The 22,903-nt window shown below is 39.1% G+C and overlaps 1 protein-coding gene across 5 annotated transcripts in view; it reads left to right on the plus strand.

Moving 5' to 3' along the window:
• The window catches only part of E2F5 (E2F transcription factor 5), a 51,062-nt gene continuing 28,159 nt past the window's right edge, over positions 1 to 22,903 (plus strand). For 2 of the 5 annotated variants that reach the window (XM_077167121.1, XM_077167122.1), the window contains exon 1: positions 1 to 225. In XM_077167121.1, the coding sequence (XP_077023236.1) occupies positions 1 to 225 (225 nt within the window). Of the gene's footprint in view, positions 226 to 289; positions 378 to 436; positions 1,087 to 22,903 lie in introns of those variants that run through there. The other 3 variants (XM_077167124.1, XM_077167125.1, XM_077167123.1) reach the window with 3 other exon arrangements.

The raw sequence follows: 22,903 nt of genomic DNA on the forward strand, positions 1-22,903 counted from the left end.
ATGGCGGCTGCGGAGCCCTCGAGCTCGGGCCAGCAGGCGCCGCAGGGCCAGAGCCAGGGCCAGCGGCCGCAGCCGCCGCCTCCCCAGCCGCAGCAACAGCAGCTCCTGCAGCTCGGGGGCGGCGGGGGCGGCAGCAGCAGGCATGAGAAGAGCCTGGGGCTCCTCACCACCAAGTTCGTGTCGCTGCTGCAGGAGGCCAAGGACGGCGTCCTAGATCTCAAAGCGGTGAGCGCGGGAGGCGGGGACGGGGGCGGACTTAGGAGCTCGCGGCTGGGGGAGAAGCCCACCCCCTGGTCGCGTGCCGGTAGGGCGGCGAGGTGTGGACGGTAACCCGGAAACCGGGCCATGTGGCTGGCCGCCGGGCCCTGGACGCCGTGGTGAGGGTTGGGACCAGGGACGGGGGACCAGGGACCAGGATGGCCTCGACTGGCCGCGTAACCAATGGGATCCGGGCGCCGCGTCGACTAGCGACAAAGAGGCTCCGGACCCCCAGCCCGCCCGCGTGGCGCAGGGACCCAAGGGTTGCCGAGTGCCCTCCCGGCTCCAGGGGACACCCGGGCTCCTTGCCAGGAGATACTTTCGGGATTGAATTTGGGGAATTGATGATTTTAATAGGCGAGTCTAGTTAGGATCGTGTTCTTGTTGTAAAAAAAAAAATTGAGCTGGGTTTTGTCAAGTTTTCTGAATGAAAGGGAAAAAAATGAACTTCTCTCCCCACTCCTCTCATTAAAATTAATAGTAATGAGAACTCTTCCTTATATAGTTATTTTCATTATCCTGATAGTCAGGAGGAGACATTAGTGACTAATGTAGGTAGCATCTGTCAGAGTTCAAATTTGCCAGTACACGAAAAGAGAATGTTTTATATAACTTTCACCCAAAGAGATGGAAGCGTTTCGTGAACGCTAGCCCGCCTCACGAGAACGTCTGCTTCGCCCTTTACTACGGTTCAGACTTTTCAGACAACATGCATGGAAAGCTGTGCGGTCATCCAGAGTGGCTTAACCGTTCCGGATTTGGACGGATTCCACAGCGCGGTGGAAAAAGAGAAAGTGATCGCTTGAATTAAAATTCTACCGAGTTTAAGTAAGAACTCAAGCTTTAAAAAAAAAAAACACCCCTTCTGGGCGTTACCTCCACTAGATCTTGTCTTACTCGGAGGGTTGGTATCAGGATCCGAGGGAGTGCCCAGGTGACATTACCTGGCTTGAGAGTGTCACTTTGATCATCAGGGCTGTTCACAAAGCAGGAGAAGCAGCATCTGAGGGGAGCCCGCCCTCCAGTACTTTATGAATGTGGGACAGAAGAAACACAGGGGCCAACTTGATGTCTTCTGTAAGGAACCCTCTCCCAATCCTCCTCCCACTGTAGCCCAAGCTGTGTTTCCTCTGTTCTCTAGGTGTAGCGCTCGGTAAGTGTTTAGCATTGAATTATCTGCAAGTTGTTGTACTTTACGCAAATGAGGTAGTATGCGCTTACTTTGTATTGGGGAAGCTTTTACTAATCTTTTTAAAGTTTTACTTCTGGAACTATTTTCCACCTTTAGAAATCGTCTCTCTCTCTCTCTCAACCCTCTCTTCCCTCTCCCTGCCTTCCTCCCTCTCTCCCTCAAAGTGCTTTATGGCTTATAAATTGTAGTGTGTTAAAATGGATTCTGTTTAAAGAATTCTGTAGGAATCCCGTGAGGTCAGTAAAGAAAGCCAGGGATGTTATAAAATACAGATTGCAAACTGCCATTCAAAATATATTCACCTGTAGCCAGTGATTTCAATAAAAGCAACCAGGGAAGTTTGGGGTTATACAAATAGGACTGACCTCTGAGGATTGAACCTTCAGGGCTTCTTCCTCAGCTTGCCCTTGGAATATGATGGAACGTTGCTTTTGTTGACCTTAAATTCTTTGGCTTTCTTTTGTTTATCTGTGGCTTTAGAATTGCTCTACAATAGTCCCATAAGCAGGAGTAGGTTATAGAGTTTGGTGTTTTATAACAACATTGTTTCATTCATTCTGGAACTCTCCTAAAAGTTCAGAGGTTTTTGTAGTAACGTTAGGTCCCATTATATTAACCACTCTATATTCCTAGAGTAAGTATAGTTTGAGTATCATTCTTTTTCACATACATGTGATGTGTATTTTCCATTTCTTTGTATAAAATGTATGTAAATCAATATATGTAAAAATCTTACATTGAAATCTTCCCGATTTTTCTTCTTGAGCATCGTAATAAAAGATGAAGATACTTTTGACAGTTCATATTGAAGCTGGACTGACACAATTATAAATTTCCTCTAATTTGAAATTGTAAAGCCCTACATATTTACTTTGGAAAGGGGGTGTATTTTAGCATATTATTGATACCTCTAGGTTGTACACTTAACATTTTTAAAGATGCAGTTAAACATTTATGTGAATATTAGGAAAACATTCATTAATATGGGAAAATATATGGATTGCAAAGATGACATTTTAAAAATTAACCTTCACATTAAAAATCCAGTGTTTACGAGACCTTATAGATGCTATTTCTTTTCTGATTTATGACATAAAGTGCTGAAGAATTAGAACTTAAATGCTCTGTCTCAGTGTTCAAGTTTGCAAGGTGCTGGAACGCCATATACCAGAAACAGAGTAGCTTTTAAAAGGGGGACTCTATTAAGTTGCAAGTTTACAGTTCTACTCCTATGAAAATGTCCAAATTAAATCAAGGCTGTAGAAATGTCCAATCTAAGGCATCCAGGGAAAGATACCTTTGTTCAAGAAAGCTCATGATGTTCGGGGTTTCTCAACTGGAAAGGCACATGGCAAACATGGTAACATCTGCTAGCTTTCTCTCCAGGCGTCTTGTTTGATGAAACTCCCCTGGGGACGTATTCTTCACCTCCAAAGGTCTCTGGTTACCTAGGCTCTGTGGTTCTCTTGGCTCTGTTGCTCTCAAGCTTTCTCCAAAATGTTTCCTCTTTTAAAGGATTCCAGTAAACTAATCAAGACTCAGCTGGAATGGGTGGGGTCAGATCTCCCTCTAATCAAAGGTTAATATCCACAATTGATGGGAATAGAAACACCTTGGAAATTGTTTGAGAAAATTTTCATATTCTCCACCCAGCACACCCTGGTATAGTCATAATAGTGAGAGTGGAGTGGTTACTATCTCTTTCTTCCAGTGATTGATGTTACGAGAAATTATGTATTGTCCTTTCAAGCTATGTGGTTTGCCAAATTATGCTGATGATGGCTAATATTTATTGTCAGTTTATTATGTGCCATTTACATATATTCACTGATTTAATCCTCTTAACAGTAGTGGAAAGTTGGGTCAAACATTCCCATTTTATAGCTGAGGAAAAAAGTACAAGAGAGTTTAAATAACTTGCCAAAGTCAAACAAAAAGTGGCAGAGCTAAGATTTGAAACTAGAACATTTGTTCTCATTTTGTATGCTACATTGCCTTTCAGTATTCCTTAAAAAATAAAGATCTTAGGTTTTTTGTTTGTGTAAGAGCACGGAGTCTATTTTGTAAGGGAAAATGCATTGTTTGTTCTTATCCCCTGTACCCATGATAGAGGCAACACTGAGCCTCCAGTGTTGAAAAGGTACTGATGGCAAATCCCATATGTCCCTTCAGGGCTTATGCTATTCCATAAATTAAACCAAAGCTCTGCTTTATCCAGAGCTAAGAATTTGAAGTACTGTTAAGATAATCATGGCTAAGTGTCTATATGTTGTTTTGAAAATTCTTATTAAATATAATTTATATCTGAGTTTCTCTATTTTATTTGCCATTTTGGCACCGTTTTGAACTTTTAAAAGCATGATCAAGGTGGCTTATCTCTTTAATTGTACTTGTTCAGATACAAATTGACTGATACCTGTGTTAATGTGATAATACTTAATGTGATAAAGTATTTATGATGTATCTCACTGGTCCTGAACTCATACCCATTTAGGGTAAGCCGATTAAAACACAGCCTGGAAGAAACAAATAACTTAATCTAAGGCTTCAGTTTGTGACACCAAGGGAAGAATTTTAGGAAGAATTAGCCTAGGGAGCAATTAACAGGTGGTATAGCCGAATCTGTAGAGCACCCTTCAGTATTCTAGGAGACTGAAACTCCACAACACTAATAAAATGATTAATAATGGCTAATTCTAAATGACAGGCACTGTGCTAGGTGCTTTACATGAATTAAGTCTTAAATCTCATACAAAACTATAAAGATATATCTCCATTTTGCTAATTAGGAAATTGAGATTTAACTTGCCCAATATCCACGGTAAATGAGATATGTACTCACATCATCTTGATGTCAGAATCAGTGTCCTTAACCACTAAGTTAACAAAAAGTGGACCTACCCCCAAGTTGCAGCATGAATTGAAAAATAACTGTATTAAGTTGAAAAAAATAAAAGGCTGGAGTGGAAGTGTGTCAGCCACCTCCTTTTTTCCAGTTCTGGACAGAATAAACTAATTCTGCCACTTTTCAACGGTATGTTCTTGGGTAAGCCCCATCTCGTGTTTATCATTTAAAATGGAATATATAAATTGAGTATATCCATCCCAAGGAGGAAGAGGGGAGTGAAACACCAGAATCGTCTGGAATGCTTGTTAAAAATACAGAATCTAAGGTCAGCCCTAAGAAATCTGGTTCTCTACAGCTGGGGAAGGGGCCTAGGACGCTGCATTTTAAACAATTACCCCAGGTGATTTTGATGACTACTGAAGTTCCAGAACCACTGCACAATGGAGTAGGTTCTGTTGTTTTCTTTTCAATTTGAAGTTACTAATTTAGGAACCTAATTTTGAGTGGAAATGAGTCAGCTTTGAGAGTACTATCTATAAAAGTGCAATAATGAAGCCAGTGTTGCAGTAAAATTCCATTTGACTGTTCTTTTAGGGAAAATAGGAAAATTACAAGATTTTGAAGTTTGGGATTTACTTTTTTTTTAAGGAGAGCAAGATCAGTGCAACTTCAGCTGACTCTCCTACATCGTTTGTCTTCCAGGGGAATGAAAGATGAGATGATGCTCAGAATAATGCAAGAGCTTCAGTCATTGAGGAAGGATCTTTTCCTCCAATTAAGAGTAGACAGGACTGTAGCCGTTGTAAAGATTCTCAACATGAGTAGGAATAAGGAGTTTCTTCTGATTGAGCTTCTCAGTTAACTGGGAGATTTTAGTAGTCAAAGAGTCCAGGCCTTTTAAGTAAGGTTTCACAATTTTATAGATCCTTTTTACAGTTTTTTAATTTTTTAATTTTTGCATGGGCAGGCAGTGGGAAACCAACCTGGGTCTCCAACATGGCAGGCGAGAACTCTGCTTGCTGAGCCACCGTGGCCCGCCCCTTTTTACAGTTTTGTTTCACACTAAATCTGACATACGAATAGAAAAATTAGAAGTTACATCAAGAAGCTTTTAGGCATACAGAATTTAACATGCCTACATTTGTTAAACGTACATGATTTGGAAGTGATGGCTGTTCTTTCCCTTGAGTGGTAAATGGATGTGAATGTGGAGGTTACATCTCAGATTAGAGCTTGATTTGTGTGCCTTGAAGATATCTAGTCTTGGGAAGGTTTGGATGGAGTGGAACTGGGTGGGAATTTGGGATGTTAATGGGAGAAATGTTGTCCCGGTATACACCTGGCAGGGATTTTGTTGTGGACTTACTTTGGTTATTTATGTTGCAACAGATTAACCTGTGTGAGGTGAAGCCTTGTAATATACTGTTAGTAGCTGTATTGTACCTTAAGTCCTGAGTAAATATTGCTTACTAGAGTTTTTTGATTTTTTTAAATCTACTTTAAAAGATAATTGAGGACAGTGCAGTGGTGGCTCAGTGGCAGAATTCTTGCCTGCCGTGCCAGAGACGCAGATTCGATTCCCGGTGCCTGCCCATGCAAAAAATAAAAAAACAGGTAACTGAATCTGTTAACTTAGTTGTAATATTAGACAGTATTACATTTAATAACTTCCTGCTGCATTGGCAGGTAACTTTTAAGAAGATGTATATATATCTTTTTTTTTTTAGAAGCTATATACATATATATGTGTATTATATATATGTATTTTTTTTTTCACATGGGCAGGCACTGGGAATCAAAGCCAGGTCTCTGGCATTGCAGGTGAGAACTCTGCCACTGAGCCACTGTGGCCTGCACTAGAAGCTATATTTTTAATGCAGGTTTTCAATGATTATTTTGGGAATGTTAGACAGTATTTTTCCTGTTTACTCATATCACTGTGAAGCAGTCTGTTTCCCTCAAGCAGCCCAGATGCTGAGTGGAGCTTAGATGCTGTAGCAGGGTTTGGTCCTGGAGAAGCCCAAGACTGGGGTGACCATTTCCCCAGCTCCTGAGTCCCACCTGCTAGCCCTCAGAGCTGAGAGGTCCCAACAGTGCTGATGTTTTCCTTTTGGGTGGGCTCACTGACTGTTGTTTTTCATTATTGGAAAATGTGTATCTCTAAACATAACCTTCTAAAATTCTCAATTTCTAGCCACAAAGAGAAACATCTTAAAAAAAAGCCTGCAAAGGAAAGATTCAGATTGGTATTAGACATCACAGTTGCTCTGCTTGGTGCCAGAAAAGAAACATGCATTTTTGGATTTGTAAGGCATCCTTCTTTATAGGAAAAAATCATTTAAATAATTACTGCAGTTCAGTGAAAATTGAATTAGAGTAGAAATGTCAAGATCAGCAAAGACAAAAATAGAAGAAATAGCAGTGGACACTGAAACTAAAATAAAAGTGTTACCATTGTAAACTCTGTGATTTTCAACTGAGTTAAGAATATCTTTTTTAAAAAGAAGTATGTGTGAGAGAAAATAAAATTCAAACCATATTCTAGATTGTCGTAATAAAATCTGAGATATACAGACCAAAATATGCTTCCATCCTCATTTTTTAATGAGAGGAGACATTTATTTAATTCTTAATATTGAGAGAAAGAAAAATATGGGTATAATTTTCTATTAAAACAAACAATAACTATTAGACTGGGAATATTCTCTGAATTGCCATCTCATTTACATACAAAAACATAGAAAGCTTAAATAATTCAATAAAAAGGAACAAATACTCAGAAAATAAGCATGAAGACATCATGCTCAGAAAATATAAAGTAAGTAGTAAATTAAAACCCATTTACTAAAGTACATGTGCATATGTTCAGATTCTTTGTCTTTTTAATAAAATTTAAATGAAAAAAAACAATTCAAGCATATGTTGTTTACAAGAAATCAAAGGAATCAGAAAGGTTAAATTAAGGTAAAACAGGAAAGAGGAAAGTGAAAATAATAAATTGAGGTAGAAGTACTAATTATCAGATAAAGTCTGTCTTAATATCAAATGCACTTAGAGGGATAAAGTTATTTTTAAGAATAAAATCATAATCTGAAGATAAATTATAAAAGTCAAAGGCCTTTATTAGCTGACCAGAACTATGAAATAGTTGAATAGGGGATGCCTGTCTATGCAAATTAGGCATATATTCGTCTGGGTATGTGTTGTGTTATACCATTTCTTTACTATGTAAGTTGGAAAATAAATATTTCTTAGAATTAGTCTTCTGTTTTTTAGATTTTTGCCAATTAAGATTGTCCTTCCCAAATTATTAGTCCAAGTGTCCCTTTTATGGCTAAAACTTAAAGGATATGTTTGTAAAGAGGATGATATTTTTTCTGATTTACCTTTTTTCTTCCATTGATCTCAAAGAGTATGTGTGGTTCTAAAATATAGACACAGTCTTCCTTACCCCGATATTCTGAATTACTTTAACTCCAACCTGTTCGGCTTCGTTCTTATCCCTAAATATCAGGTTATATATATAAAATAGCCTCTCAAAATCCAGAAATAATAATCACTACTCCGGACTTACAATTTAGGCCCCTGTTCTTATGAGCATTTTCTAAAGGTGACCATACCATTGTTGTTTTTTTGTTTCTGGCTTATTTTGTCTCAACAGATGTCTCACGTGTTCTCACCAAATGTCCCACATTGTTACATACCTCATAGCCGTGTTCCTTTTAGTAGCAACACAACCTTTGTTCAGAAGTTATAAACCATCGTTCCCCAATCTACTTCTCCTTCAGTGCATCCTTCATCTACCTGCATTCATTGGGCATCAAATAGAGGGCCCAAAGTCCACAGTCCAGCAACATTCTCAATTTTAGGTAATTTCATTGTTCCCAAGAGAAAGAAAACCAATAGACACACCCTTGCCAAATAGGAAATCTAAACCTCTTCTTAATTTCTTGTCCCTCCTCCCTTTATTTACTTCTGCTGTTGCTGTGGTAGTGCTGATGGTTTCGTTTTGAACATAGCTGATAGCATACAATATCAGTTTTCCTCCTGTACCTAAACCTCTTTACACAAGAATCATATCTTTGAAGTAATTCTTCTGAGAACAAATTCATATTTCTAGACCTAATTCATATAAATGGGTCTTAATTTACTACTTACTTTATATTTTCTGAGTATTATGTCTTCATGCTTATTTTCTGAATATTTGTTCCTTTTTATTGGATTATTTAAGCTTTCTATGTTTTTGTCTGTAAATGAGATGGCAATTCAGAGAATATTTCCAGTCTAATAGTTATTGTTTTAATAGAAAATTATACCCACATTTTTCTTTCTATCAATATTAAGAATTAAATGTCTCCTCTCATTAAAAAATGAGAATGGAATAATATTTTGGCCTGTATATCTCAGATCAGTGGGACATGTGAGTCTGTCGGTCTTGTTCATCTTCAATGTAGTAATATTACTTACAGACCCACTAGAGAACCACCTTCACTCCTGTGTATTCCCTTACATTGGAGTTCAACCTCATTAGCTAACAGTTCACCTATCTCTAGCTTCTGTGTATCTCTAAGTCCCCTTTATGCTGTATTATAAACCTCTGATTATATGTTTATGCTGTTCATAAAAGTGGAATCATACAGTATCTGTTCTTTTGTGTCTGGCTAACTTCACTCAGCATTATGTCGTCAAGGCTCATCCATCTTGTCATGTGCTTCAGGATGTCATTTTGTCTTACTGCTGCATAATATTCCATTGTATGTATTTACCACATTTTGTTTATCCACTTATCTGTTGATGGGCATTTGGTTTGTTTCCATCTTTTGGCAATTGTGAATAATGCTGCTGTGAACATTGGTGTGCAAATGTCTGTTTGTATTGTTATTCTCAGGTCTTCTGGTTATATACCAAGTAGTGTTATTGCTGGGCCATAGGGCAACTCGATACTAAGTTTCCTAAGGAACCGCCAAACCATCTTCCATAGTGGCTGCACCATTATACATTCCTACCTGAAGTACGTAAGTGTCCCAGTTTCTCCACATCCTCTCCAACATTTATACTTTCCTGTTTAGTAGCAGCCATCCTTATAGGTGTAAGGTAGTATCTCATTGTAATCTTGATCTGCATTTCCCTTATAACCAATGAAAATGAGCATCTCTTCATGTGCTTTTGAGCCATCTGTATTTGCTATTCAGAAAAATGCCTATTCATGTCGTTAGCCCATTTTATAATTGGGTTGTTTGTTCTTTTGTTGTTGAGTTGTCTGATTTCTTTGTATACACAAGAAATCAAACCTTTGTCTGATATGTGATTTCCCAATATTTTCTCCCATTAGTTAGCTGCCTATTCTAGTTTGCTAGCTGCCGGAATGCAACACACCAGAGATGGATTGGCTTTTAATAAAAGGGGATTTATTTTTGATGGAGAAATCATAAAATATTGCCAACATGGCTGCTGTGGCTGATGCAAGGCAACACAAAATGGCCTAACCTGTGACTGGCTTTCTTCCCAGAACTGGCGGTGGTTCGCGCCAAAAATGCTAACCTTAAATCTGCCCTCTGCCCTAGCAACAACGGTGACCGATCCCAGCCCGACACGTGTCCCTGCATGCTCCCAGCCTATATAAGCCTGTGCAGTTCCTCAATAAAGCGGACACCTTCCACTCACCCTTGAAGGTTGTCTCCTGAGTCGTGTGCTGTGTGCTCTGTGTCTGTGTGACTGACTCAGTACGGCCGCTTACCCCCAGCCATCAGCTACCCAACAATTTCATTAGTTCTTCAGAGGAAAGGCAGCTACCTTTCAACTGAGGTTTTTTCTTATGTGGGAAGGCACAGGGTGATCTCTGCTGGCCTTCTTCTCTCCAGGCCTCTGGGTTCCAACAGCTTTCCCTGGGGTGATTTTTTTCTGCATCTTCAAAAGCCTGTGCTGAGCTGCTAGTGCTGAGTTGAGGTATGCTGAGCTGCTTGGGCTGTGCTACATTGAGCTCTCTCATTTAAGCACCAGCCTATTAAATCAAACATCATTCAACAGCAGGCACACATCTTAGCCAACTGCAGATGTAATGAGCAAAAAATGAGCAACAAATTCTGCTGCTCATGTCCACAGCAGCAGAATTAGGTACCTTCACCTGGCCAAGTTGACAACTGAATCTAACTACCACACTGCGTCTTCACCTTTTTCACAGAAGCATTTGATTTTGAGGAGTTCCCACTTATCTATTTTTTCTTTTGTTGCTTGTGCTTTGTGTATAAAGTTTCGGAAGCTATCTCCTATTACTAGGTCTTGAAGATGTTTCCCTACATTTTCTTCTAGAAGCTTTATGGTGCTAATTCTTATATTTAGCTGTTTGATCTACTTTGAGTTAATTTTTGTGTACGGTGTAAAATAGGGGGTCCTCTTTCATTGTTTGGCTATTGAGATCCAGTTCTTCCATGCCCAATTATTGAAAAAACTGTTTTGCCCCAGTTCAGAGGACTTGGGGACCTAGTCAAAAATCAGTTGACCATAGATTTGGTGGTCTATTTCTGCACTCTCAATTCAATTCCATTGGTCAATGCTTCTATCTTTGTGCCAGTTCCATGTTGTTTTGACCACTGTGGCTTTATAATAGGTTTTAAAGTCAGGGAGTGTTAATCCTCCCATTTCGTTCTTCTCTTTTAGGATGTTTTTAGCTATTTGGGGTCTCTTTCCCTTCCAGATGAATTTGGTAGTTAGCTTTTCCAGATCTTCAAAGTAGGTTGTTGGAATTTTGATTGATACTGTGTTGAATCTGTAGATCAATTTGGGGAGAATTGACATCTTAACTATATTAAGTGTTCCTATCCATGAGCAGGGAATGTCTGTCCACCTATTTAAATCTCGTTTGATTTCTTTTTGCAATGTTACATAGTTTTCCATGTACAAATCATTTACATCCCTAGTAAGTTCATTCCTAAGTACTTGATTCTTTTAGTTGCTATTTTTTTTTAGTTGCTATTTTGAATGGAATTTTTTCCTTAACTGACTCCTCAGCTAGGTCATTGCTTTTGTATAGAAACGTTACTGATTTTTGCATTTTTGCACATTAATTTTATATCCCACCACCTTGCTGAATTTGTTTATTGGCTCAAGTAACTTTGCTGTAGATTCCTCAGGATCTTCCAAGTATATTATCATATCATCTGCAAATAATGAGAGTTTTACTTCTTCCTTTCCAATTTGGATCCTTTTATTTCTTTGTTCTGCCTTACTGCTCTAGCTAGAACTTGTAGCACAGTGTTGAATAATAGTGGTGACAGTGGGCATCCTTGTCTTGTACCTGATCTTAGGGGGTAGGCTTTCAGTCTCTCTCCATTGAGTATGATGATAGCTATCATTTTTTCATATATTCCTTTTATCATATTGAGGTAGTTACCTTTGATTCCTATCTTTTGGAGTGTTTTAATCAGAAAAGAATGCTGAATTTTGTCGAATGCTTTTTCAGCATGAATTGAGATGATCATGTGATTTTTCCCTTTTGATTTGTTAATGTGCTTATTACATTAATTGATTTTCTTGTGTTGAACCATCCTTGCCTTTCTGGTATGAACCCCACTTGGTCATGGTGTATAATTCTTTTAATGTGCTGTTGGATTTGATTTGCTAATATTTTATTGAGAATTTTTGCATCAGTGTTCATTAAGGAGATTGGCCTACAGTGTTCCTTACTTACACCATCTTTACCTGGTTTTGGTATTAAAATTATATTAGCCTCATGAAATGAGTTAGGTAGAGTTCCTTTTTCCTCAATTCTTTGGAAAAGGTTGAGCAGGATTGGTGTTGGTTCTTTACAGAATGTTTGATAAAATTCCCCTGTGAAGCCATCTGGACCTGGACTTTTCTTTGTAGGAAGAATTTTGATAACTGATTGAATCTCTTTACTTGTGACTGGTTTGTTGTGATCTTCTGTTTCTTCTTGAGTCAGTGTAGCTTGTTTGTGTGTCTCCAAGATTCGTCCATTTCATCTGCTTTGTCTGGTTTATTGCTGTATAGTTCTTCATAGTATCCTCTTATGATTTCTTTTATTTCTTCAGCATCTGTGGTAATGCACCCCTTATCATTTCTGATTTTGTTTATTTGCATCCTCTCTTTTTTTTTCTTTGTCAGTCTTGCTAGTGGGCCATCAATTTTATTGATTTTCTCAAAGAACCAACTTTTGGTTTTGTTGATTCTTTATGTTGTTCTTTTGTTCTCCCATTCATTTATCTCTGCTTTAATTATTTCTCCTATTTGCTTTGGGGTCCGTTTGCTGTTCTTTCTCAAGTTCCTCCAGGTGTGATGTTAAGTCCTTGATTTTTACTCTTTCTTGTGTTTTAATAAAGGCATTTAAGGCAATAAATTTCCCTCTCAGCACAGCCTTTGCCACATCCCATAAGTTCTGGTAAGTTGTATTCTCATTTTCATTTATCTCCAGATAGCTACTGATTTCTCTAACAATTTCTTCTTTGACCCACTGGTTGTTTAAGAGTGTGTTATTTAATCTCCATTTATTTGTGAATGTTCTCATCCTTTGATGGTTATTGAGATCCAACTTCATCCCATTTGATCAGAGAAAGTACTTTGAATAATATCAGTGTTTTTAAATTTGTAAAGACCTCTTTTGTGCCCCAGCATATGATCTATCCTGGAGAATGTTCCATGATCACTAGAGAAGAATGCACATCCTTGTGCTTTGGGGTGCAATGATCGATATATGTCTGTTAGGTCTAATTCATTTATCAAGTTATTTAACTTCTCAATTTCCTTGTTAGTCTTCTGTCTGATTGTTCTATCTATGGAGGAGAGTGGTGTTTTGAAGTCTCCTACTATCGTTGAAACATTTGTTGCTCCCTTTAGTTTTGCCAGTGCCTGTCTCATGTACTTTGGTGCTCCTTGATTGGGACCATAAACATTTATGATTGTTATATATATCTTCTTGGTGAATTGACCCTTTAATTAGTATATAGTGTCCTTCTTTGTCTCTTATGATGTCTTTACATATAAGGTCTGTTTTGTCCAATATTAGTATAGCTACTCCTGCTTTCTTTTGGTTACGACTTGCTTGGAAAATCTTTTTCCATCCTTTCACTTTCAGTCTGTGTGTATCCTTGTGTCTAAGATGAGCCTCTTGTAAGCAGCATATAAATGGATTATGTTTCTTAATCCATTCTGCCAATCTGTATCCTTTAATTGGTAAGTTTATTCCATTAACATTTAAAGTTATTACTGAAAATGTGTTTCTTGAATCCACCATCTTATCTTTTTAATTTTATTTGTCAGATCTATATATTCTTTTCCCCTTTCTCTTTGTATTCTTCAAATTACCCTTAGTGGTACTCTTCAATTCTGTGCCCTCCTCCAGACCTCCCTCTCCTATCTTTTAAAGTTTTCAGCTGGCAGAACTCCTATTAGTATTTCTTGTAGGGCCAGTCTCTTGTTGACAGATTCTTTCGGAACTTCTTTGTCTGTGAAAACTTTAATCTCTCCCTCAGTTTTGAAGGACAGTTTGGCTGGGTACAGAATTCTTTTCTCTTTTAGGATCTTGAATATATCATACCACTGCCTTCTCTCCTCTAGGGTGCTAGTTGAGTAGTCTGAACTCAGTCTTATTTTGTTTCCCTTGTATGTAGTAGATTGTTTTCCTCTTGTCACTTTCAGGATTTTCTGCTTCTTCTCAGCATTTGACAGACTGATTAGCATGTGCCTCAAGGAATGCCTATTTGGATTTATTCTGTTTGGAGTTCATTGGGCTTCTTTGACTTGTATATTTATGTCCTTTATGAGGGTTGGGAAGTTTTCCCCCATTATATCCTCAACTATTTTCCTACCCCTTTACTCCTCTCTTCTCCTTCTGGGACACCAATAATTCTTATATTTGTGTGCTTTGTTTTATCTATCATTTCCCTAAGTTCCAATTCGATTTTTTCTATCCTTTTTGCCATTTGCTGTTTTGAGTCTTCAGAGTCAATATCCTGTCCTCTATATCACTTATTCTTTCTTCTGTCTCTTTAAATCTGGTGTTGTGTGCCTCTTGTATGTTTTTTATTTGGTCAACAGAGCCTTTAATCTCCATAATATCTGCCATTTTTCTGTTTATTCTTTCAAATTCCTCTTCATGCTCTCCAGCTGTCTTCTTGATCTCCTTTATGTCATTTGCTATCCCACTTATTTTATTAAGTACAGTTGTATGAACCTCTTGATTAGTTATTCCAATGTCTTTATCTCCTCTGGTGTTTTAATTTGGTCATTAGGCAGGGCTATATCTGTCTGCATTGTGATATGCTTAGTGATTTTCTGCTGTCTTCGTGCCATGTGAATATCTTGATTGATTTACTTTGGGAGTTGCTTTCTTTCAGTAGTCTAAGGCCTTGTGTTTGCGAGATGATTGTACAGCAGGGAACAGGGCACAGGGTGGGGCACTCAGTACAGTGATGTGTTTCAGGGCAGGTATAGGCACAGGTTGGGGGTGTTATTCTGTTGCTTGTGAACATGGGTGCCCACTGGCCAATGAGAATGGAGCTGTGCTGGTGCACTGGTCTAGGGGGCGTAACCCTGGTGTGTGCTGGTCTAAGGTATGGGGTCCTTTGTGCGCATGCATAGAGCTGTGGCAGCAGGTCAGCATTATGCCTTGGTGGATTGGGGGCAGATGTGACCCAGCTGCACAGATCGGTACTTTCTCAGATCTGGTAAGTGAGGCTGAGGGCACTGCGCATGCGTCGTTCTAGGGCTACTCTAAAAGTGGACTTCCCAGAGCTGAATGATGTGACTGGGGGCTTGTGCGCATGTGTGCACCTAGGAGTGAAGTAATGGGATGTGGATGTGCACAGCTCTGTGCCGGGTTTGTGGGTGTGGCTATGCGCCCTCTGGGAATGGGTTGCCTGGGTGTGGAGGTTAGTGCCTGCAACCTTTATGCACTGGCAACAGCCTGCAAGAAACAGGGAGGGGGAGGTTGTGCTCGGGAGGGGTGTAGGAGAGGTGGGTTGGGCTGTGCTTGGGTGGGGGTGTGGGGCAGGTATGTACACGGGGGACTGGTGGGATGAGGGTGCCTGGAGCATGGGAAATGGGAGCTGGTGACAGGTTTCAGATGCATGGGGCGTGCAGTGAGTCGCTGGTCATGGATTTGCCCTGGAGAGGGTAGCGCACCCAAAGAATGTAGCCTGGCTTGCTTCCTAGTCCTGGGCTCCCATTCATGCACTCTTGTGGGCTCCATCTCCGCGAGTCCACACCAGGCTCCAGCTTTCTCCCTCTCAGTTTCTTGGCTTCTGCAACCAGGGCTGCCCCATGTGATGCAAAAGGCTCTCCCAGGTCAGCCATAGTCCCAAATTGCCACCTCAGTTGCCTTCCTGTCCCTTCTCTAACTTCCATGGAGCAGGGCTAATCTCATACTCTATTTGGCCATCTTTCCAGAAGTCTAAATTTATTATTTTAAGCCACTAAATTTGTGGTAATTGTTACAGTAGCAATAGGAAACTATGCAGATACATTTCCTTACTTCCCCTTAACTAAAGTGACTATGGTAAATTTCATATTTTTCTCTTCTCAGCAACCTGTTCTTTTCCTTAAGAGCCGTTATTCAAGATAGAATTATTTCTTGTTTACATTTTTTTTGTGTGTTCCCCTCTAGATCAAGTGCTCTATAAGTCCAACTATACTGACCCAGCCAGCCAAGTAATGCTGTGTATTAGTGGTACATAGTAAGCTTTCAATAAATAGTTGGGGGAATGGATGATATGAGGTTTGAATCAGGTGAAAGGGCATTGCATGAAAAGCCAAAAGACCAGAGACAGCAGGAGGTACATTTGAGAAGCTATAAATCCTGACAGTTTGATTAAGAGAATAGTTCTTATAATCTGGTAAGATTTTAGACCTGAAGGATAGTGCCTGTGGAAATGTCAAGATGGGGAAAGATTCAGGTGATGTTACTATGTACAAGTGATAAAACTAAGATACTGAATCTATGGGAATAGGAAAAATTATGAGTGACTGCAGAGTCTCTGGCTTGGTAGTGATTTTCATTTAGAAGTTATAAAAAGAGGAAAAGACTTTAGAAAAGAAAAAAGGTAAACTCAGTTCTCGGCATGTATGAGAAGCCTGCAGGTCATCCTGGCATAGATGTTGGGCAGCCTGTAGGAATTAAGGGTCTGGCGCCCAAGGCAGAGATGAAGGCTACCAGTGTCATTTGGAAGTGATTGGCTTATGAGCTGGTTAAAAGAGAAGATTTAAAGTGAAGAAGGATGAGAATGGAATTCTAAATACTAGTATTGAGGAACAGCAGAGAGGATGGAGACTGAGAAGGAGCAGTCAAAGACTTAGGAGAAAAACTTGGAGGTTCTGGTGACGTTGAGACCAGGGGGCAACCTTTTAGGAATGAGGAAAAAGCCAACCAGTGTCAAGTGTTGCAGAGGATACAAAAACACTTTGTAGTGTTCCTTAGATTTAGTACAGAGGACATTAAAATAATATCCTTAGAGAACATCGTAGTCATTTAGACATTTTTAATTATTTCCCACTTCTGATAATCTAAACTAAAGAATTACTGGATCAGAGGATGATAAACATTAAATGAATGTTGTCTAATTGCTTTACAAAAATATAATAATTTGGGGCGGTGTGACAGTGGCTCAATGGCAGAGTTCTCGCCTGCCATGCTAGAGACCCCGGGTTGATTCCTGATGCCTGTCCATGTGAAAAAACTGCCAAAATTAGCAACATATGAATGTGCTGAGCCATTTCACCCCTCAGGAGCGTAGTGGTTAAAAAGCGTGCACTCTGGAGTTTACACTCTCTGGGTTCAAATCCTGACTTTACTATGTATATGCTTTAGGCAAGTTAGTGAACCTTGCTTGGTTTCTTCATTTGCAATAATGGGAACAATAATTGTACCTGCCTCGTACTACTTTTAGAGGAGTTGTTGAGTTCTTACTGTTAAAACATAAACTGCCCCCCACAGTAAGTGCTGTAACAAGTACTAGAGAGTAGATAAGGATATAGATCACTCAAAACTGGGTATGCTAATGTTTTCATATTTTGAAAATTTTTGGAAGATGATAAATAATGGTATTTCTATATTTTAGTCAACTTTATAGTTGTATAATTTATATACATTAAAATGTACCCATTTTAAGTGTATGGTTCAGATTTCGATGAATGTTTATACTATCACAATCAGATGTGAAATATTTCCATGGCCCAAACAGCTCCCTTTTGCCTCTTCCCAGTCCGTCTGGGCCCAGGCAAATATTACTTTGTTTCATTTCCTATGGATTATGATATATTTTTCTAGACTTTCATGCCAGTGGTATCATATAGTGTGTACTCTTCTGGGTTTGACTTCTTTCACTCAGCACAGTGTTTCTGAGATTCATTCATGTTGTGTGTTTCAGTGGTTCATTCTTTTCTATCACCAAGTGGTAAATTAAGTAATTACACTTATTCTTTCACCAGTTGTTTCTAATTTTCGGATTTTTAGGAATATGGCTGTGAACTTTCATGTGTCTATCTTGAGGGGAGCATACCTCGTTTTTAATTTGCATCATTTGATTATTCTTTCTTTTTTTTCAAAAGTTTAAACTTTTAATTTTGAAATACTTTCAAACTTACAGGACAGTTACAGAAATAATACAACCCTATACAGAGAACTCTGATATACCTCTACCCCTCCGCACTAAATACCCAGATCCACCGATTTTGACATTTTGACACAGTTGCTATATCATTCTATCAGTGTATGTTTTTTATCTTAAAACTTTTTTTATTGTATAATATATATACAAAACAAGAAAGAAAAAAAACCAGTCATTTTCAAAGCACACTTCAGCAAGTAGTTACAGAACAGATCCAAGAGCTTATCGTAGGCTACCATTCCATCATCTCAGATTTTTCCTTCTAGCTGCTCCAAAACACTGGAGGTTAGAAGGAATATTAATATAGTGATCCAGCAGCCATATTCATTTCTTAAATTCCTTTTTCTCTTTTATACTTCCTCCTCCTTTAATCCTTCTCCCAGTCTATAGGGATCTTTGGAGAATGACTGTTCTGACTTTTTCATGTTGAGAGGGGGTGTCCACACTAAAGGATAGGGTATGTAATTAATTGATAATTCTGAAGAGGCTGGTGCCTCTGGGTTTCAGGATTTATCTGACATAGGAACCCTCTGGGAATTATATGTTCCAGGAAGGCTAACTTAGTGCATAAGTCCTTTATAGAGTATCAGTTTGAGCCCTAGATGTTCTTAAGAGTCAACAGAAATGATGTTGATCGGCGTTTAGCAAACCATGGCAGTTAGCACTATCTAACTGAACCTTGAATAAGAGCAGCCTCTTGACTCCATCTGATATTTCTTGGCCACTGATGCCTTATGTTATTACACTTCTTTTCTACTTTTGGTCAGGAAGGCGTTGCCAGTCCTGTGGTGCCAGGGCCAGACTCATCCCAGGGAGTCATGTTCCACATTGTCAGGGAGATTTTCACCCCAAATAGATTGTACCAACCACGTTGTGGAGGAGGGCAATGATTTTCCTTGCAGAGTTGGGCATAAAGAGAGAGGCTACAACTGAGCAACAAAGAGGCTTCCTAGAAAGAACTCTTAGGCCTTGTTACGGGTAGTCTTAGCTTCTTCACTCCAGAAACAAGTTTCACAAGAGCAATCCTCAAAATTCAGGGCTTGGCCTATTTTCTTGGGAGTCCCCAATGGTTGGGAGGGTACCTGTGGTTTCCCAGATGGTAGAGTTTAATAGTTCCATATATATATATATATATATATATATATTCCCCCCCCCCCTTCACATCCTCAAGGGACTCTACCAGTACTTTTTTTTTTTTTTCTTTTTTGGGTGGGCAGACACCAGGAAGCAAACCCGGGTCTCCAACATGGCAGGCAAGAATTCACTGAGCTACTGTCGCACCACCCTCTCCCAGTACTTTTTTTTTGCAATGACAGGCACTGGGAATCAAACCCAGGTCTCCGGCATGGCAGATGAGAACTCTGCCTGCTGAGCCACCGTGGTCCCCCCTACCAATACTTTTTTTTTTTTAACTTTTTTTATTAATTAAAAAAAATTAACTAACAAAACATTAAGATATCATTCCATTCTGCATATACAATCAGTAATTCTTAATATCATCACATAGTGCATATTCATCATTTCTTAGAACATTTGCATTGATTTAGAAAAAGAAATAAAAAGACAACAGAAAAAGAAATAAAATGATAACAGAGAAAAAAAAGATTATACATACCATATCCCTTACCCCTCGCTTTCATTTACCACTAGCATTTCAAACAAAATTTATTTTAACATTTGTTCTCCCTATTATTTATTTTTATTCCATATGTTCTACTCTTCTGTTGATATAGTAGCTAAAAGGAGCATCAGACACAAGGTTTTCACATTCACAGAGTCTCATTGTGAAAGCTATATCATTGTTCAATCATCATCAAAACACATGGCTACTGGAACACAGCTCCACATTTTCAGGCAGTTCCCTCCAGCATCTCCACTACATCTTGAACAACAAGGTGATATCTACTTAATGCATAAGAATAACCTCCAGGATAACCTCTCAACTCTGTTTAGAATCTCTCAGCCATTGACACTTAGTCTCATTTCACTCTTCCCCCCTTTGGTCAAGAAGGTTCTCTCAATCCCTTGAAGTTAGTTCTCAGCTCATTCTAGGGTTTTTCTCAGTCCCTTGATGCTGAGTCTCAGCTCATTCCAGGATCTCTGTCCCACGTTACCAGGAAGGTCCACATCCCTGGGAGTCATGTCCCACGCAGAGAGGGGGAGGGTGGTGAGACTGCTCGTCATGTTGGCTGGAGAGAGAGGCCACATCTGAGCAACAAAAGAGGCTCTCTTGGGGGTGACTCTTAGGCCTAAATTTTAAGTAGACCTGACCTATCCTTTGTGGGGTTAAGTTTCATATGAACAAACCCCAAGACTGGGGGGTTCAGCCTATAGCTTTGGTTGTCCACACTGCTTGTGAGACTATCAAGAATTCAACTTGGGGAAGTTGAGTTTCTCCCCACGCTCACCATTCCCCGAAGGGGGCTTGCAAATACTTTTCCAGTCACTGATCAAATCACTCTGGGATTCATCGGGGCATCACTCTGGACAAACCAACAAAATCTCATGTCCTACCTGAGATTCTAAGTACTTACGACATCCAATCAAACTATCTACATGAGTTATATTAGGAAATGCTCTAGTCAAAATATAAATTTTGTAACAAATAAACATTTTTTGCTTTAGTCTCACATATAAGGTGACATTTTAAAGTATTATCGTCTATTTTCAGCACCCTGCAATAATGACATTCCTTTGTTCTTCCTCATGCAAAAACATTTTTAAAATTTGTACATTGTACATTTCACTATTATTATACACTCTAGGCATTGCTAGATTATACCATCTCGATCTTTACCATCTATCTTTCTTTCTGATTTCATTTATGTCCCCAGCCCTCCTCCCTCTATCATTCTCACATGCAGCTTCATTCAGTGTTTTAACATAATTACATTACAGTTAGGTAGTGTTGTGCTTTCCATTTCTGAGTTTTTATATTCAGTCCTATTGCACAATCTGTATCCCTTCAGCTCCAATTACCCACTATCTCACCCTATTTCTATCTCCTGATGGTCTCTGTTACCAAGGAAATATTCCAAGTTTATTCACTAATGTCAGTTCATATCAGTGAGACCATACAGTATTTGTCCTTTTGTTTCTGGCTAATCACACTCAGCATAATGTCCTTAAGGTCCATTCATGTTGTTACATACTTCATAACTTCATTCTGTCTTACAGCTGCATAATATTCCATCTTATGTAAATGTCACAGATTGTTTAGTCAACTGTCTGTTGATGGACATTTTGGCTGTTTCCATCTCTTGGTAATTGCTAATAATGCTGCTATAAACATTGGTGTGTAAATGTCCATTTGTGTCCTTGGCCTCGTGTCCTTTGAGTAGAGACAGCATATAGATGGGTCCTGTTTTTTAATCCATTCTGCCAGACTATGTCTTTTGATTGGAGAGTTTAATCCATTAACATTCAGTGTTATTACTGCATGGGTAGTACTTTCTTCTACTATTTTGCCTTCTGGATTTTATATGTCATATCTAATTTTCCTTCTTTTTACCTTTACTCATAGTCTTCCTTTCTACGCTCTTCTCCACACCTCTCTCTTCTGTCTTCGTATCTGTCTCTAGTGTTCCCTTTAGTATTTCTTGCAGAGCTGGTCTCTTGGTCACAAATTCTCTCAGTGATTTTTTGTCTGAAAATGGTTTAATTTCTCCCTCATTTTTGAAGGACAGTTTTGCTGGATATAGAATTCTTGGTTGGCAGTTTTTCTCTTTTAATAATTTAAATATATTATCCCACTGTCTTCTCGCCTCCATGGTTTCTGCTGAGAGATCTGCGCATAGTCTTATTGGGCTTCCCTTGTATGTGATGGATTGCTTTTCTCTTGCTGCTTTCAAAATCCTCTCTTTCTCTTTGACCTCTGACATTCTGATTATTAAATGTCTTGGAGTATGTCTATTTGGATCTATTCGGTTTGGGGTATGCTGTACTTCTTGGATCTGTAATTTTAAGTCTTTCATAAGAGTTGGGAAATTTTCAGTGATAATTTCCTCCATTAGTTTTTCTCCTCCTTTTCCCTTCTCGTCTCCTTCTGGGACACCCACAACACGTATATTCATGCATTTCATATTGTCTTTCAATTCCCTGAGTCCCTGCTCATGTTTTTCCATTTTTTTCCTATAGTTTCTGTTTCTTGTCAGATTTCAGATGTTCCGTCCTCCAGTTTTGAAATCCTATATTCTGTCTCTCGAAATCTACCATTGTAGGTTTCCGTTGTTTTTTTCATCTCTTCTACTCTGTCTTTCATTCCCATAAGTTCTGTGATTTGTTTTTTCAGACTTTCAGTTTCTTCTTTTTGTTCTTTCCTTGCCTTCTTTATATCCTCCCTCAATTCATTGATTTGGTTTTTGATGAGGTTTTCCATATCTGTTTGTACATTCTGAATTGTTTCCGCTCCTGTATGTCATTTGAATTGTTGGTTTGTTCCTTTGACTGGGCCATATCTTCAATTTTCCTAGTGTGATTTGTTATTTTTTGCTGGCTTCTAGGCATGTAATTACCTTAATTAGTTTATTCTGGAGATTGCTTTCACTTCTTTTATCTAGGGTTTTCTTGCTGGATGAATTTGTTGTCTATCTGTTCTTTGACATTCTGTTCAGCTTTATCTGGACCTTTCGCTTAAGCTTTGTTTAACAGAGGAGAATTTTTCAGTTCTGGTTTTTTTCCCCCACACACACTTAGGAGGGTCTACTCAGATATTATAGACCCCAGCTGGATTTTCCCAGACCAAACTGGCCTCCTATCAGGAGGAAAGAGTCACCTGTGTCGGTTTTCCCTGAGGGTGAGACCCAGCAGGTTGAAAGACTTTCCTGTGATGTCTCTGGACTCTGTTTTTCTTATCCTACCCTGTTTGTGGCACTTGTCTGACTGCAGGTCCCACCAGCATAAGATGATGTGGTCCCTTTAACTTTGGCAGACTCTCCCTGCTGGGGGTGTGGTGAAGACAGAGGAAAGTTGTAGGCTGGTTTTAATGGC

This window comes from Tamandua tetradactyla, chromosome 6 (genome assembly GCF_023851605.1).
Source record: "Tamandua tetradactyla isolate mTamTet1 chromosome 6, mTamTet1.pri, whole genome shotgun sequence".
In the NCBI taxonomy this organism is placed as follows: Eukaryota; Metazoa; Chordata; class Mammalia; order Pilosa; family Myrmecophagidae; genus Tamandua; species Tamandua tetradactyla.